Consider the following 15,561-nt stretch of genomic DNA (forward strand, 5'->3'; position numbering starts at 1 on the left):
ACCCTTGAGGGGGTGACAGCGTTCTATTGTTGACCTCATGCCTCCACTTCCACATCCTCATCCATCCTAATGTCGTGTTGATGACGATGATGATGATGATGGTTATGATGATGCTAACGATGATACTGAGATTGATATATATAGTCGGGATATGACTATGTTGTACTTGGGACTTAGTACTGCCATTTTGCATTTTTTGCCTTCTGCATTGGTGTGAATGCTTGTTTAGTGGCTCCACTACCACAGCTCATTGTATCAGGTTTTTCACAGTCTCATAGACCCATCGGTCTTCCGAAGACTTAAATAAACTTTCTTTCTTTCTTTCTTTCTCCCTCTCTCTACACACACTAGGGCCCAAGACAATCGTCGGGCTAGACCCCCCCAAAGACTTTATTTCATGAAGAGAGAATCTTAGTACAATAGTTCAACGTGGAAGCTGTGTTACAAATTTTCAAACGTTGTGTGGATAAAAATGTAAAAATGTTTTTCACTTGTTGCATGCTGATGGGTGGGAGCAGAGCTATGTACATAGCTAGTTGGTGGTGTCTTTGAGCTATGGACACCCTCATGAAGGACTCCACACTGATGATATTTTTTCTTGAGATGGTAGATACTTCTACGGGGACTCTTGGGATATGATGAAAAGCAGGTGGATGCACTCCAGAGCAAGAGTATCCAGTGTGTGGTCAAGTGAAAATGTCTTTGGGGTCATGTAAAATCAATTCATGAATGGTCTTTTTTTTAATTTTCCCGAGTCAAGGTGGTCTTGCATGTTACGGGAATTTGATATGTTCAGGTGCCATAGACAAGGGCCGGGAAATACACACTGAGATTGCCAATAAGGGGTGGGAAAGAGACCCTTTTGTTGGCAACACCGTGGTTGATATGTATGCCAGATGTGGGTCCCTTGCAAAAGCATGGGAAGTGTTCGACAAGCTACCAGTTCGAGATGTAGTTGCATGGAGTGCACTAATTGCAGCATATGCCCAGCTAGGAGGAAGTGAAATTGTTTTGACATACTTGAAGGGATGGAGAGTGGTAAAAATGCATGTGATGACGTGGAGGACTAAAAAGGCATGCATGAGGTGGCTACATGATGAAGATTTGCATGCTTCTGGAAAGATAGCTGGCGTGTATCTGGAGATGGCGGCTTGAAGGAAGCAGGGGACTTCATGTGAGACGAAAGAGGAGCTTATGGAGGGCGAGGTGGCAACGAAGGATCTCGCTACTTCGCTGCCTCTGTCTCTGCCTAGAGCAGGTGAAGGAAGGAAGGAGGACAGTTTGGAGGGGGAGTGTGGACTTCACGTGGAAGGGGATGAGCCATTCGGGACACAGGAGAAGCCGAGAATGGGAGAAGAAGAGAAAAAGGGTGACAGAGAGGGGCTGGCGCGAGGTCTTTGACGGATGTGGAGGCTCGTAGTGGAGGGGAGGAGAATCATGAAGGCCAGAGATCCACGAATGCTCCATGAGCAAGAGAGAGGCAAGTGCAGGGAGCTTCCGGGAGGGCGTTGCTACAAAGCAAGTTGGAGAGCCTTGGACAAGGCAGGTGCTCTGTGAGACAAGAGGGAAGCTGTGACGCTATTGTGCAACTGGGAGTGCCTTGGAGACGGAGGGCGTGCTCCATGAGCAAGGGAGAAGCTGCGGTGCTGGCTATGATTACTTGACAGGGGACGAGGCTGTTGCTTTGCTGGGAGCTACGGGATCTGGCTGGGCATATATGGGCATGGCTATGTGCAGAAGGGAGGATCTCGGACAATGGGAGAGTGAGCTCCAGGATCAGGAGTAGGTGTGAGGCTACCATGATTATATGAAAGAAAAAGGGCGACGGGGGTGCCTCGTGAGCAAGAGGCAGTATCATCACGTGAAGGGGATCCTGCTCGAGGAGAGATGAAAGCGAGGGGAGCTTTTCATTTGCGGGTGGATCTCTACTGCGCAAGGGGAGATCCTTAGATGATGGTTGTAGCAAGCCGAGGCGTTTGGCTGGCTCTTGGCGACAATGCATGATCGTTGTGGCTGCAGTTGAAGGAACAAGAACCGAGTTGTTCATATATGTCTTGCTTTGGGTTGTGCAAGAGGATGGGCGTGAAGGTTTGATAGGCAAGCAAACTAGTTGTAGGTCCTTTGTGAATATACACACGTTGGCATTATAGGCAGGGAAGCTCTACATAATTCGGCAATAAGAAGAGCGCCACTGTTGATGATTCCGAGGAGATCTTTGCATGTGATCTTAGGGTACCTTAGTGGCTTGAGAAAGCTTAGTAGTGATCATGTGGTCTTGAAGTTTTGTGTTGAGCTTCAAGGCCAAGCCCCTGGTAAAAGCTTTTTGAAGAAGGATAGTGCATGCATGTACACAGGAGCCATGAGGACCGTGGGTGTCACTACTATAAGAGCCCTAATGAAGTTTGGAAAGAGCTGTTCAAAGTGAGGCACGAGGAAGAGCAGGATGTGACTCAGTATCTAATCCAATCTGGGAGATTATGGAGTTTATGGTGTGAAGCTCTTGTTCCAGAGGTACCACCTCAAATGATCAAGCGGGATCGTTTCATAGCTGGCCTAAAAACTACACTCAAATTGAAAGTGGAGCTGAAGAATCTGGATAGTTTTGAAGATGCTGTCAGAGTGGCCAGGGAGAAGGAGTGGAAAGTCAAGAGACTGAGGCAGCTTGGCATGCAAGAGGAGCCTAAGAATCTGATTGGAAGTCCAGAAATAATAAAGGCTAATGCAGAGAGAGAGCCGGTGTCTGTTCCTATGTAGGATAATTCCCTGAAGAAGGACTTGCATGATGCTGTAGAACTTATGAAAACACTCAGCCTAAATTGGATGGAGACTACAGGAAGAGGCAGAGGTCAGAATAACAGGAGAGAACCTATGACTGGAGGAGAAGGAAGTTCAGCTGGTGCAGGAAGAGGACAAGGTTATATCAGCAATGTTCAATGCTAGAATTGTGGGGAATGGGGACATATAAGTATGGAGGTGAAAGATCTGAATCAGCTCTCTACCAGTGGTGTGAAATGGGAGAATAAGGGGAAAGGAAAGGCAATTAACCTGATCACAATGGAGACCACACCAGAGAACAAATAATAGATCCAGTGATTACAGTATGGAGGTGAAAGATCTGAATCAGCTCTCTACCAGTGGTGTGAAATGGGAGGATAAGGGGAAAGGAAAGGCAATTAACCTGATCACAATGGAGACCACACCAGAGATTATGTCTGTACCCATGCAGTGCAATATGAGCTGTAGGCTGGAATTGGAAGAGGAACCTGAGGAGACAGTCACAGACGAAGAGATAGAGAGTGAGACAGAGGAAGAGAGCATCTCATCAGAGGAAGAGAATTAGTTGTCTTCACTATTGAAGGAACCGGATGCATATAGTGTTGATGATGTAGGGGAGCTGGAAATCATTACACTTAGTATGAATGGAGGCTTGTTAGTTGCTATGGAGAAGGGTGTTGCTCAACCAGATCTGTGTGAGGTGGCAAAGGAGAGCCCGTGTGAAGGGGTTGCTGCCATAGATGGCAGAAAGGTTGAGAGCCCATTAAAGGCAGCTAAGGATAAGTCTGTATGTGTAGTGGTAGATGATGATCATGCTCCAGTGTTGTGTGATGATGTGCATATGCTAGCTGGTCATGTTGCAGCAGAGATGCAGCCACTTGAAGACAAGGCTTGGAAGGAGTACATGGCTGAAGGGAATCAGTTCATGGTTGACATTGTGATTGTGCATACCAAAGGGACTGAGATTTCAAGTTCAGCAAGTGAGGAAGAAAGAAGTGAAACTAGCAGTGAAGATGAGAGCTCAATCATGTGTGACAGTGATGAAGTTGATGTGGCTATTACTGATAAAGTAAAAGACCTACAGTTAAAACTCTTAGTTTGGGTGGGACCAGCAAGTGTTGATTGTGTGCATGCAGACTTTGATGTGTATGATGAGGTTAAGATTCAGTGTTTATAGAAGGATGGTGATTCAGATGATGAGATGGATTGCATTCTTGATGATGCACTGGATGATATGTTAACATTGATCTCTTTGAAAGAGAATGTAAACACCAGTATGCATGTTGAGCAGGATGGTAGTGATAGTGTGATTGATGATCAGCTAAATGCTTTACTTGATACCCTCATCGATTTTGCATGTATGGTTAGTAATGACAATGAAATATGTACTTCTCATGATTGTTCAGAGAATGAGGATATCAGTGAAGACAGGATGCATAGCAAAGAGTGTGCTGATATGTTTGAGCATTCTTCAGGTGGGACGGATGTTTGTTTGCTCCTCGGTGATCTTGATAATTCATGTGATGGGCTAAGTTTTGCAGCTTACAAGGTTGAGGCAATAGGGTATGTTGAGAAGTCCCTAATCACAGATTATGGGTTGGTTGTGCCCGTGAGATCTATGTGTGAGGTAGTGATCTCAAAAGATATGGCTCATGTGAAGCTAAGCAAGACTCATGATATAAGTGTGATAGCTAATAGCCAGTGGAGTTGTGTGATGTCTTGGCAAGATAAGCTATGGGATCCTGGCGGCTTAGTGAGGATGTGGGTATATGGAAGGAGCTAGTGCCTACATCAATTTGATGTGTTGTTGATTCCTTTTGATCGAAGGGGATGGTGGATTATGCATATCTGGCAGTGGAGGGTTCAAAGTTTTCCTTTTGATCCAGGAAAGAAAAGCAGAGGCATAGAGTACAAGCTTGCTTTGTTTTGATCCAGGTGGTTTGCTGATTTTTTTCTTTTAGCTACTGGACATGAATGTCACAACAAAAGAAAAGGGGTTGCTAGAGATGTGTGGATAAAAATGTAAAAATGTTTTTCACTTGTTGCATGCTGATGGGTGGGAGCATAGCTATGTACATAGCTAGTTGGTGGTGTCTTTGAGCTATGGACACCCTCATGAAGGACTCCACACTGATGATATTTTTTATTGAGATGGTAGATACTTCTACGGGGACTCTTGGAATATGATGAAAAGCAGGTGGATGCACTCTAGAGCAAGGGTATCCAATGTGTGGCCAAGTGAAAATGTCTTTGGGGTCATGTAAAATCAAGTCATGAATGGTGTTTTTTTTAATTTTCATACGTCAAGGTAGTCTTGCATGTTACGGGAATTTGATATGTCCAGGTGCCACAGACAAGGACCGGGAAATACACACTGAGATTGCCAATAAGGGGTGGGAAAGAGACCCTTTTGTTGGCAACACCGTGGTTGATATGTATGCCAGATGTGGGTCCCTTGCAAAGCATGGGAAGTGTTCGACAAGCTGCCAGTTCGAGATGTAGTTGCATGGAGTGCACTAATTGCAGCATATGCCCAGCTAGAAGGAAGTGAAATTGTTTTGGCATACTTGAAGGGATGGAGAGTGGTAAAAATGCATGTGATGACGTGGAGGACTAAAAAGGCATGCATGAGGTGGCTACGTGATGAAGATTTGCATGCTTCTGGAAAGATAGCTGGCGTGTCTCTGGAGATGGCGGCTTGAAGGAATGGGGGGACTTCACGTGAGACGAAAGAGGAGCTTCTGGAGGGCGAGGTGGCAACGGAGGATCTCGCTGCCTCTCTCTTTGCCTAGAGGAGGTAAAGGAAGGAGGACAGTTTGGAGGGGGAGTGTGGACTTCACGGGGAGGAGGATGAGCCAGTCGGGAGGCAGGAGAAGCCGAGAATGGGAGAAGAAGAGAAAAAGGGTGACAGAGAGGGGCTGGCGGGAGGCCTTTGACGGATGTGGAGGCTCGTAGTGGAGGGGAGGAGAATCGTGAAGGCCAGAGATCCGCAAATACTCCATGAGCAAGAGAGAGGCAGGTGTAGGGAGCTTCTAGGAGGGCGTTGCTACAAAGCAAGTTGGAGAGCCTTGGACAAGGCAGGTGCTCTGTGAGACCAGAGGGAAGCTGTGACGTTATTGTGCAACCGGGAGTGCCTTGGAGACGGAGAGTGTGCTCCATGAGCAAGGGAGAAGCTGCGGTGCTGGCTATGATTACTTGACGCGCGACGAGGCTGTTGCTTTGCTGGTAGCTGCGGGATCTGGCTGGGCATGGCTACTGTCCAAAAGGGAGGATCTCGGACGACGGGAGAGTGAGCTCCAAGATCAGGAGTAGCTATGAGGCTGCCATGATTATATGAAAGAAAAAGGGCGAGGGGGGTGCCCCATGAGCAGGATGCAGTATCATCACGTGAAGGGGATCCTGCTCGAGGGGAGACGAAAGCGAGGGGAGCTTTTCGTTTGCGGGTGGATCTCTACTACACAAGGGGAGATCCTTAGATGATGGTTGTAGCAAGCCGAGGTGTTTGGCTGGCTCTTGTCGACAATGCATGATCGTTGTGGCTGCAGTTGAAGGAACAAGAACCGAGTTGTTCGTATATGTCTTGCTTTGGGTTGTGTAAGAGGATGGGCGTGAAGGTTTGATAGGCAAGCAAACTAGTTGTAGGTCCTTTGTGAATATACACACGTTGGCATTGTAGGCAGGGAAGCTCTACATAATTCAGCAAAAAGAAGAGCGCCACTGTTGATGATTCCGAGGAGATCTTTCCATATGATCTTGGGGTACCGTAGTGGCTTGAGAAAGCTTAGTAGTGATCATGTGGTCTTGAAGGTTTGTGTTCAGCTTCAAGGCCAAGCCCATGGTAAAAGCTTTTTGAAGAAGGATAGTGCATGCATGTACACAGGAGCCATGAGGGCCGTGGGTGTCACTACTATATAAGGCGGGTATAGAGTGAGCAGGAAAATAGCTATGAGGTAGCTATTATAGCTTGAAGGCAGAGATGAGCAAGAATGGCGGGTTGCATCATTTCTAGTGTTTGTTGATGAACTGGGGAAATTTTCTAACTGTGGCCATCTTGTGGATTGAGATGGACCGAAATCAAGCTTACTTGACCAGAGTCAAGTATCTTTGACCGTAGTCAATTCTTTGACCATTAAAATAACTCTTTTGACCATAATTAACCTAGATGGAAAAATCTTTATTTGTGATCAGATAAATGGTCAACTGTACTTTGACTTAGGATATTTACATTGTGGTGACATTCCAAGCAAAAGCTTGCATGTAATGGAGCATTGCCCATCAATGAGTTTCTGCAATTGGAGGAGGGTAATTCACCGAGCCCTAGCTAGAATCAAAACAACACGTGCAATGACACTAAAAAGAAAAGCCAAACCACAAATACATACACCTCCACCTGTTCGAAGAGCACCAGACCAAGCAGAAGCTTCTTGTCCTGTCACAATGGCTATCAATGAGTTTGTGTTTGACAAGAGACTATTAATTTGTCCATAAGTGAAAGAGGGCTGAAGCTGGTCCCCTCTAATGACCTTCTTCCTATGACAGCTAGCCTAGTCCCTGAATGTTCCACTGAAAATACTCATCAAAAAGGGAGGGGTTGGTCAAAGGTCCTACCGGCTTGGTAGAAGTTATGGGTGTGCAAGGATGGAAATCTTATGGTGTACACTATGAAAAAGACGGAAAATTCAGATGGGAAACAATAACTTGAGAGGAATGAGTATGATGAGTAGGTGGCTACAACAACGAAAGAGGAGTCTACTAAACCACCTCGCGAGTGCGAGAGTTAAAAGATCCGAACATGTCACCATGACCAAGCTCCTCGGTTGGGCCTCCAACCTGATCATCAACACCATCAAGGACATCCCCAACCATGCCGTCATCAACTCTCATATCCTCCTCTCAAGTCAAGCTCCTCACCCTCTACAAGGATTGCATAATGGTTTGGAGAGGCAAGAACCCATAAGAGGTGTGTGGTGCAGTAGGAATGGGGAATCTCCAATCACATACCATTCTCCAAACCTCAGGCTAAAATGGAGTGCAAATGTGCGTGCATGTGCGTGGCTGACTACTCTGTGCGTGTGGGTGAGTTCTTTTTTTATTCTTTCGGGGAAGGGGAGCTATCAGTGTGGGAGCGGGGGGGGAGAGACGAAGCAAGCAGCCCAATCAGGTTGCTGTACGAGGGAGAGGGGGGGGAGAGAGGAAACGAGCAGCTGCAGTAAGTGAGGAGAGGTGCGAAGGACGAAGGACTAGGCCATGGAACTGACGAGGGCATGGAGAGACGAAGGGGGCACTGATGGAGAGGCGAAGTGGATGAAGGGATGAAGGTGACGAGGCCAAGAAGGAGAGGTAAAATGGTGGTGAGGCGAACCAAAGATGGGAGTGGAAGACTGGCAGGCCACTATGGGCTGCTGCAGTCCGAGGTGGAAGGAAAGAAGGGGAGCTGCAGGCAGTAGCAAGCTGAGGGAGAGAAGTAGAAGATGAACTGATGGCAAGGAAAGGGTGGCAGCAAACAGGTCATCCCACAGAGGGGCTGGCTGAAGGCAGGCAGATCAGCCCACAGTCGGGCTGTTCAAGCCAATGAGCAGGGGAGCAAGGTCCAGGAGGCCAAGGCGACGAAGAGGGGCACACGGGAAAGCAAGGCAATCAGGAGGAAGGTCGGACTGAGGTGCAGCAGGAGCAATCCTTGATCTCGTCAGAAAATCCACTTCCTGTTCAAAGCATCCTCAAATGCTAGTGTGTTGTGCAAGCCATACCATTTCGAAGATTGAACGTCTGTCAAAACTAGCAAAGCTATCAATATCAAAAGCTAGTCAAAACTTGAAAGACGTCAGGAGTTAACTCTGGTGGCACATCTAGATTCATGTGTCTAGAACTTCCTTTCACCTCCACAAGACTCTTTTGTTGTAAATTTCACATTATCTTAATGCAACTCATAGATATCATAACATAAGAATCTATTACCCTTTGAATACTCGTGCTGTAAAGTGGGCAGCTCCAAAGGCCAAGTTCTTTGTATTGGCCAAAACATACTGAGTCTAATTTTCTAATGACATGAGGCGACAGGACACTATCTGCAAATTAAAGAAGGGTCTCTAAAACTTAGTGCATGAAAAAGATTTGAAAGTGGTTGACATGGCTGCAGACCTTGGATAAACAGACCAAAAGAAGAAACAGCACTTCCAAAAGTATTTCAATTGGAAGCCTCATTTTTATTACCTATTCCAAGAGTGTGTTACTTGAAAGCATGAACTAGATTACACAGACATAAACCTGTCGAAATGATGATAATACCAGCAAGGAGTTGGAAACCTGAATTGGGCCGACAGGCAGGACTCCCTGACGGAATCTCCTTATCAGTATTGTCCTTAAAGACTAAAAAGAAGAAGATCCTATCGATCTCACACAAGTTCTTATGAAAATTCAGTGCTTATCTTTTCACCTCTCATAAGGTTTGTTTGTCTTAGATTTCACATTATTTTGATGCACCTCATAGATATCATAAAATGAGAACCCTTTAACCATCTGCAATTAAGAAAGTTCTCTAAAACTGAGGAGTACATGAAACAATTGAAAATGATTGACATGGCTGCCAACCTAGACAAACAGAACAAAAGGAGAAAACAAAAAGTATTCAATTGGAAGCATCATTTTTTATTACCTATTCCAAGAGTGTGTTACCTGGAAGCCAGACCTATACTGCACGGACGTAAAACTGTTGAAATGATTATGATACCAGGAAGGAGTTGGAAACCTGAACTGGATTGGGAGCCGGCAGACAGGAAACCCTAAAGAAAACTCCTCATCAGAATTATCCTTAAAAGACAAAGAAGAACAAGATCCTATGGATCTCACATATGATAATGATGCCAGTAAGAAGTCTGTGATAGTTGAAACTATTATGATACCAGTAAGGAGTTGGAAACCTGAACTGAATTGGGCCGGCAGACAGGACTCCCTATGGAAAACTCCTCATCAGAATTATCCTTAAAAGACTAAGAAGAACAAGATCCTATGGATCTCACATAACTTCTGTCTGCAACTTAACCAGTTGACATGATGACGATGCCAGTAAGAAGTCTGTGACATCACGAAGGACTCTCTAAGCACCCTTTGCCATATGCTGCTCATAAGATCTTCAAGGAATTCCCTGTGGGACTACAAAGGATAAAAGAGGCATTTGAAGGACAGGTAGCAAAAGATCCATAGCCAGCCTTTGAAAAAGCAGTGCTTGTTCTTGTCTACAAGAGCTAGAGGATCTCCCATTATTTATCAGCATGGTGATGCATCAGGATGTGAACCCTTTCCCTTTCTTTGTGTATCGAGCAATCCATTTGCAAGCTTAATAGCGCTACATTTGTATATTCCGAGTATTAGGATTACCAAGTATTACCAAGTTCCATAATGATTACAAAACAGTACCTGCCTTGGAAGCTTAAATACCACCCACTCAAGTTTTTCAGAACATAATTCTGAAAGGTTGGTCCCCAGAAGCAATTGAATTTTAGGAAAACAGGTATTTTCCAGCGGATTTCTAGATACCTGGCTCATAAATGGTCGTGAAATAGATGATTGTCGAACGCACATTGCTGCTGTAATCACCATGCAATGCATCTGATTATAATCATACATTCCTCGCAATCCTGGATCAGCAAGCTCTTTGACGTTCCTTGATTCAAGAAATGGCCTTGCCTGTTTGTTTCAAATGAACAGTTGTCGAGACTTCAGGCTATCAGAAGTACAAGTAGCCAAAAGTTTTACTTTTTCCGATGTGATTTCAAGATAAACATCCTTGTAGTACATACCCAAATAACAAGACTCTGTTGTGTATCATCTGTAGGCCGCCGTCCTGAAATTATCTCCAATAAAAGTACCCCAAACGAATAGACATCGGTCTTCTCATCCACAATACCATGCATAAAATACTCTGGTGCAAGGTACCTGTAAAATAACAGAAGCTCAGCTAGAGCACAATGATGAGAAAAAGACAACAAATACCTTGACTTTTAGACTAACATTCCAAACCTGTACAAAGATGTATGTCTAGAAGTATTAGTTGCATGCTTGATGAAGACAGGAATTTTGCAAGATACCAAGTCCATTATGAATGTTCCTATGCTACGTTTCTTTAGAGCAAAGTGCTTCCATAACAGTTCATATCATGAATCGGAAACCCACTGCTGTGATACATGGGATGACAACGTTTGAGAGGATTTGGGAGAAGAATCCATTTTTAAGATGGTGAGATATCTCCATCAAATTTGGGCCTTGCCCAGTTTTGGAGACTGCCAAGGCTAGTATTAGAGTCATCTATGTAAATAGCAAACAGACAGGTTAGCACAACCGGGTATGCACGTATATCTAGATGGTTTTCTAATGAACGTATTCAAATGGATGACTCTGGCCGTTTTAGTACAGTTTGGATGCCCCATCTTCTCAGATTTCATGGGATGAGATCAATCGTATCAAACAGTTGGACCTAAAATGCCTCTAAGATCAGTCCAAACAATGACTGAAAATTGCTGCTCACGTGGCAAATGAATCCCCTCACTCAAACCTTGGCTAGTAGTGTGTTGGTGTCCTAAATTTCACCTCTGTTTTGAAAACAGCAGTAAATCACAGAACTGTGTGAGCACTCAATTTCTCCAAACTGGTGTAGTAGTTTTGGAACTGAAATAGGGCCAGTACCTCCTCCAATTGTGGCGACAAGCACCAAATGAGCTTGCAAAATATATAACAGCAGCTGTTTTCTTTGATACAGAGATAGAACTTCCTCGAAACAGTTGCAGTGTAGTATGTGTGCATATCATTGCAATATGGAATGCTGCAGCACCTGATCTTAAAGTACAAGGTGGAAATAAAAGCCAAAAATTGTGCAGCTTATATGCTGCTCCTGCTCACCTCTCGTCCCGCTAGCCCCCCCTCCCTCCCCCATTGTTTGCCTTTCTTCTCCCGTTTCTTCCTAACCCCGCCCTCTCCCTCACCGCCTTTTTCCTTGTCCACCCCAGCCTGTGATGAGTCTGGGCACTCTGCCTCATTGTAGGGCCTTTCTGCAGCAAGCCTTTCTCTCCATCTACACTACCAGGTGCCATTCTGGCTTCTTGCATCTGGGACAGGTCCATAGTGAATTTCCTCTTCGCTTGATGATAAAGTGGAAGAGCTCTTCTCTGCCTCCACTGCATGTGGCTGCTCCCTGAACACCATATCGCGGCTCGCTATGATCTTCTTTGCCTCTCGGTCATATAACTTATAGGCTTTCTTCTCATCACAATAGCCTAAGAAGATACATTTGGTGCTTTTTGGTTGTAGCTTGTGTCTCTCTTTGTCTGGTACATGCGCATAGCATTCACACCCAAACGTTCTGAAGTGGGAGACAGATGGCTTCTTACCGCTGTAAGCCTCATGTGGTGTTTTACCTTTGAGTGCCTTTGTATAGCTGCGATTAAGGATGTAAACCGCAGTATTAACAGCCTCAACCGAAAAGTGGTTTGGCAGCAGTCCAGCACCTTTCAACATACACCTCCCCATCTCCGCTGGTCCGCATTTGGCATTCAACAACAGAATTTTACTGAGGCGTATGTGGTGTCGTCGTTTGTCGCTTGATCCCTTTGCTCTTGCAAAAATATCCAACCTCTGTAGAAACAAACTCACCACCACCATCCGATCTGATTTTCTTCACTTTTCTCCCTGTTTCATTTTCAACAAGCTGTAGCCATTCTTTCAATTTACCAAAAGCTTAAGCCTTTTCGCGAAGAAAGTACACCCACATCTTCCTACTATAGTTGTCGACAATCAATAAAAAATAGGAAGATCCCCCCAAGGCTCGATCTGATTTTCTTCACTTTTCTCCCTGTTTCATTTTCAACAAGCTGTAGCCATTCTTTCAATTTACCAAAAGCTTGAGCCTTTTCGTGAAGAAAGTAAACCCACATCTTCCTACTATAGTCGTCGACAATCAATAAAAAATAGAAAGATCCCCCCAAGGCCTGTGTAGGCATCTTACTGCACAAGTCAACATGCACCAACTCTAGAGGAGCGTTTGCTCTATTCTTGCTTTCTTGTGGGAATGTCTTTCTCTGTTGCTTGCCCATCATGCAAGCTTCACACGGTTCTTTGATTTCTGCTACTGTAGGTAAGTGAGCAACCATACCTTGCTTCTGCATCTCCTTCAACACTGCAAATCCAATGTGGCCGAATCTTTCATGCCAAAGTCTCCTTCTGCCCACTCCAGCAGTGGCTGTAAGAGCACTTAGCTCATACAGGTTGTTCCTCCTTACTCATGTGTCAACAAGATTACCTGCACTATCCAGAATTTTTGCTCCTCTCTTATTGAACCTCACCTCATGGTCAAGGTTAGTTATGGAAGCAACTGATAGCAGATTTCTCTTGATTTATGGAACATACGGCACATTAGATAGTTTCTTAACATCTTCATTTACAGAAACAAATGAAACCGTACCTGTACCCTCAACAGGGCATTTTGCATTATTTCCAACCGTCATGGTGATGGGTTCCTGTAGAGGCTCGACGCTTCTTGAACTGAAGAACACTCTTCCTCAATGGCCAAAAATAGATCCAACCCTGCTTCCGCTGTGTTAACTATCTCTTTCCCCTTATCTATCTTCTTCAGGGTACCATTCTTTTCATCTGCTTTCTTGACCCGACAATCTGCAATCACATGGCCTTTCTTCTTGCAGTAGAAGCATTCTCCCTGAAACTTCTTCTTGTCACCCTTCTTCTTTTGGTCACCACTAGTAGAGGACTCACCTTTAGTGGAGGAACCACCTTTGCCTTTCGTAGTGGCAGAGAACGCAGCATCCCCATTGCCACCTCCATCTCGAGCTTTAAGCCTCAATTCCTCCTCCATAAGTAAAGCACAGAACTCCTCAAATAGAGAGTACACAGCAAACTGAAGAGGAACAAAATTTTCCTTCAATATTGATGTAGTACAAATGATGGCTCCGTCCACCCGTGCGCTCCCACAGTGGAGCTTAGATGGCGATCTAGACAGATACTAGGTGAAGAGCTACTAGCTGGAAGGTTTGATCTAATACAATGGACTGGGGAGGTCGCCTCTTTATAGCTATGAGGGCGGTAGTCGGATCAACGTAGTCGGTGGAGTCGACCAGTCGACCTAGTCGATGGAGCCGACCAATCAACCTAGTCGGTGGAACCGACTAGTCGTCCATGGAATATTCAAGGAATATTCCCTATACCGCCGCCTCGGGGGCTCTCACCCCCAAACCCCCACCAGGGGGTCCAGCTGGCCCCCAGGCCCTAGCAAGAATAAGGGGCTCCCACACAATCACCTTTCTACCATCAATAGTCTCATTGATAGACCTCATCTGACATGCAAGTCAAGATCCATCCAGTGTCCCGGGCTCACACATGGCTTCTCCTCATATGGGAGCCTTACAACTTGAGCACCTTGGACCACTGGTGGTTACCAAGAGGGTGGGGCATTGAGCATATCTAACAGAAGCAGGGGCTGAGGTCGAAGTAGAGATAAAGGGAGCTGAGGTTGGAACTAAAACTGAAGCGGGGGCTGAAGTCGGAGTAGGGATGGAGGCTGAAATTGAGGCTGAGGTGGGCCCCGCCTTTGCTTTGCTGTCAACCCCCAGTCCACTTCGATTGACGTGCGTGTTCACATCCTCAAGTTTCAGTTGTGTTTGTCCCTTTTTTTTTTTGGCTCGTCTTTCTTGGCTTTATATGTCTCTTTCACGGCTTTTCCCATTGCCTGGGACTGATTCGTGTCCCCTTGATGCAGGTTTTAGTGTGCGATCAGGAGCGGGAAGCACAAGCTCCCCCTCATGGTAGGAAGCACACCCAGGATGAGGGAGGTAGGATAGTCGGAGGTGGATGAGGATGGAGAGGCTAGGGAGGAGCTGCAATGTGGAGGACAGCCGGAGGTGAAGAGGTGGAGAGGTGAAGGAGAGGCGAAGGAGGGCGGGAGGGAGGGGCTGTAAAGAGGTGGAGAATTGGAGGAGAGGCGGTGCAGGAGGCAGGCAGGGGCGGAGGGGGCAATGGGCAATGCGGGGGGCAGCCCCGGTGAAGGGTAAGGAGCTGCCATAACAACAACTAGAGGACCCTATTGGTGGACCACCACATGTTGATCATAGCAGATTATGTAGTCAATGTTGATGTTAAGTTGTCTAGAATGCTTTCATTCAAGATTTCAGCTTATGGGGGGGTGTCGGAGAAGTGTTGAGCTTGCCCCGCATGAGTACAAGTGGCAATAAAGTGGGTTAATTCCACTTACAACGGTGCACATGGGTTGGATGAAATATAAGGGCTTAAGGTTCCCTCCCTCTTCTGCATTCAAGCGAGGCCCTTTTGCAAGGAAGAGAGAGGGGAGCTACGCAGCCTAAACCTAACACATGGCACCTTTTCATTGCCTTGACAGAGTGGACAAACACCATGAAGCTAAAGATGCCAAGCATGAAGAAGAGCTAAATGAAACAGAGAGATGAGAGCTGAGATATAGAGCTGCAAAGTAAATTGGAAAGGAGCTGCAAAAGAAACTGAAAGAGCTGCTGAAACAAGACGCCCAAACCTCCACTATCCATTGGCCAAACCCTAGCTGACGTGCTGCAGAAACCCTCCCCCTTGCATCATGATTTGGTACGGCTGGTAGCTGCTGCTGTACGGTGATCTTTGGAAATGGCAGGTGCTGCACACAAAGCTGAAACTGAGGCTGGAGGCAGGAGCACTGAATGAGCTGACAGGGGGCCAAGACCCCCTTTTATAGGGGCTCCAGCCAGCCGACTGAACCAGCCAACCTGGCAGACCAGCAGG

The 15,561-nt window shown here is 45.9% G+C and overlaps 1 protein-coding gene across 2 annotated transcripts in view; it reads right to left on the reverse strand.

The window, feature by feature from the left end:
- Positions 1-15,561, reverse strand: part of LOC147881761 (receptor-like cytosolic serine/threonine-protein kinase RBK2) — a 44,904-nt gene that overhangs the window by 22,587 nt on the left and 6,756 nt on the right. For both annotated transcript variants that reach the window (XM_087401702.1, XM_087401701.1), the window contains 2 exons: positions 10,572-10,707; positions 10,309-10,458 (listed from right to left, as the gene is read on the reverse strand). In XM_087401702.1, the coding sequence (XP_087257828.1) occupies positions 10,309-10,458; positions 10,572-10,707 (286 nt within the window). The remainder of the gene's footprint in view (positions 1-10,308; positions 10,459-10,571; positions 10,708-15,561) is intronic.

The sequence above is a fragment of the Dipteris shenzhenensis genome, chromosome 30 (genome assembly GCF_047967505.1).
Source record: "Dipteris shenzhenensis isolate YYH24624 ecotype China chromosome 30, Dip_SZ_1.0, whole genome shotgun sequence".
NCBI classification, from domain to species: domain Eukaryota; kingdom Viridiplantae; phylum Streptophyta; class Polypodiopsida; order Gleicheniales; family Dipteridaceae; genus Dipteris; species Dipteris shenzhenensis.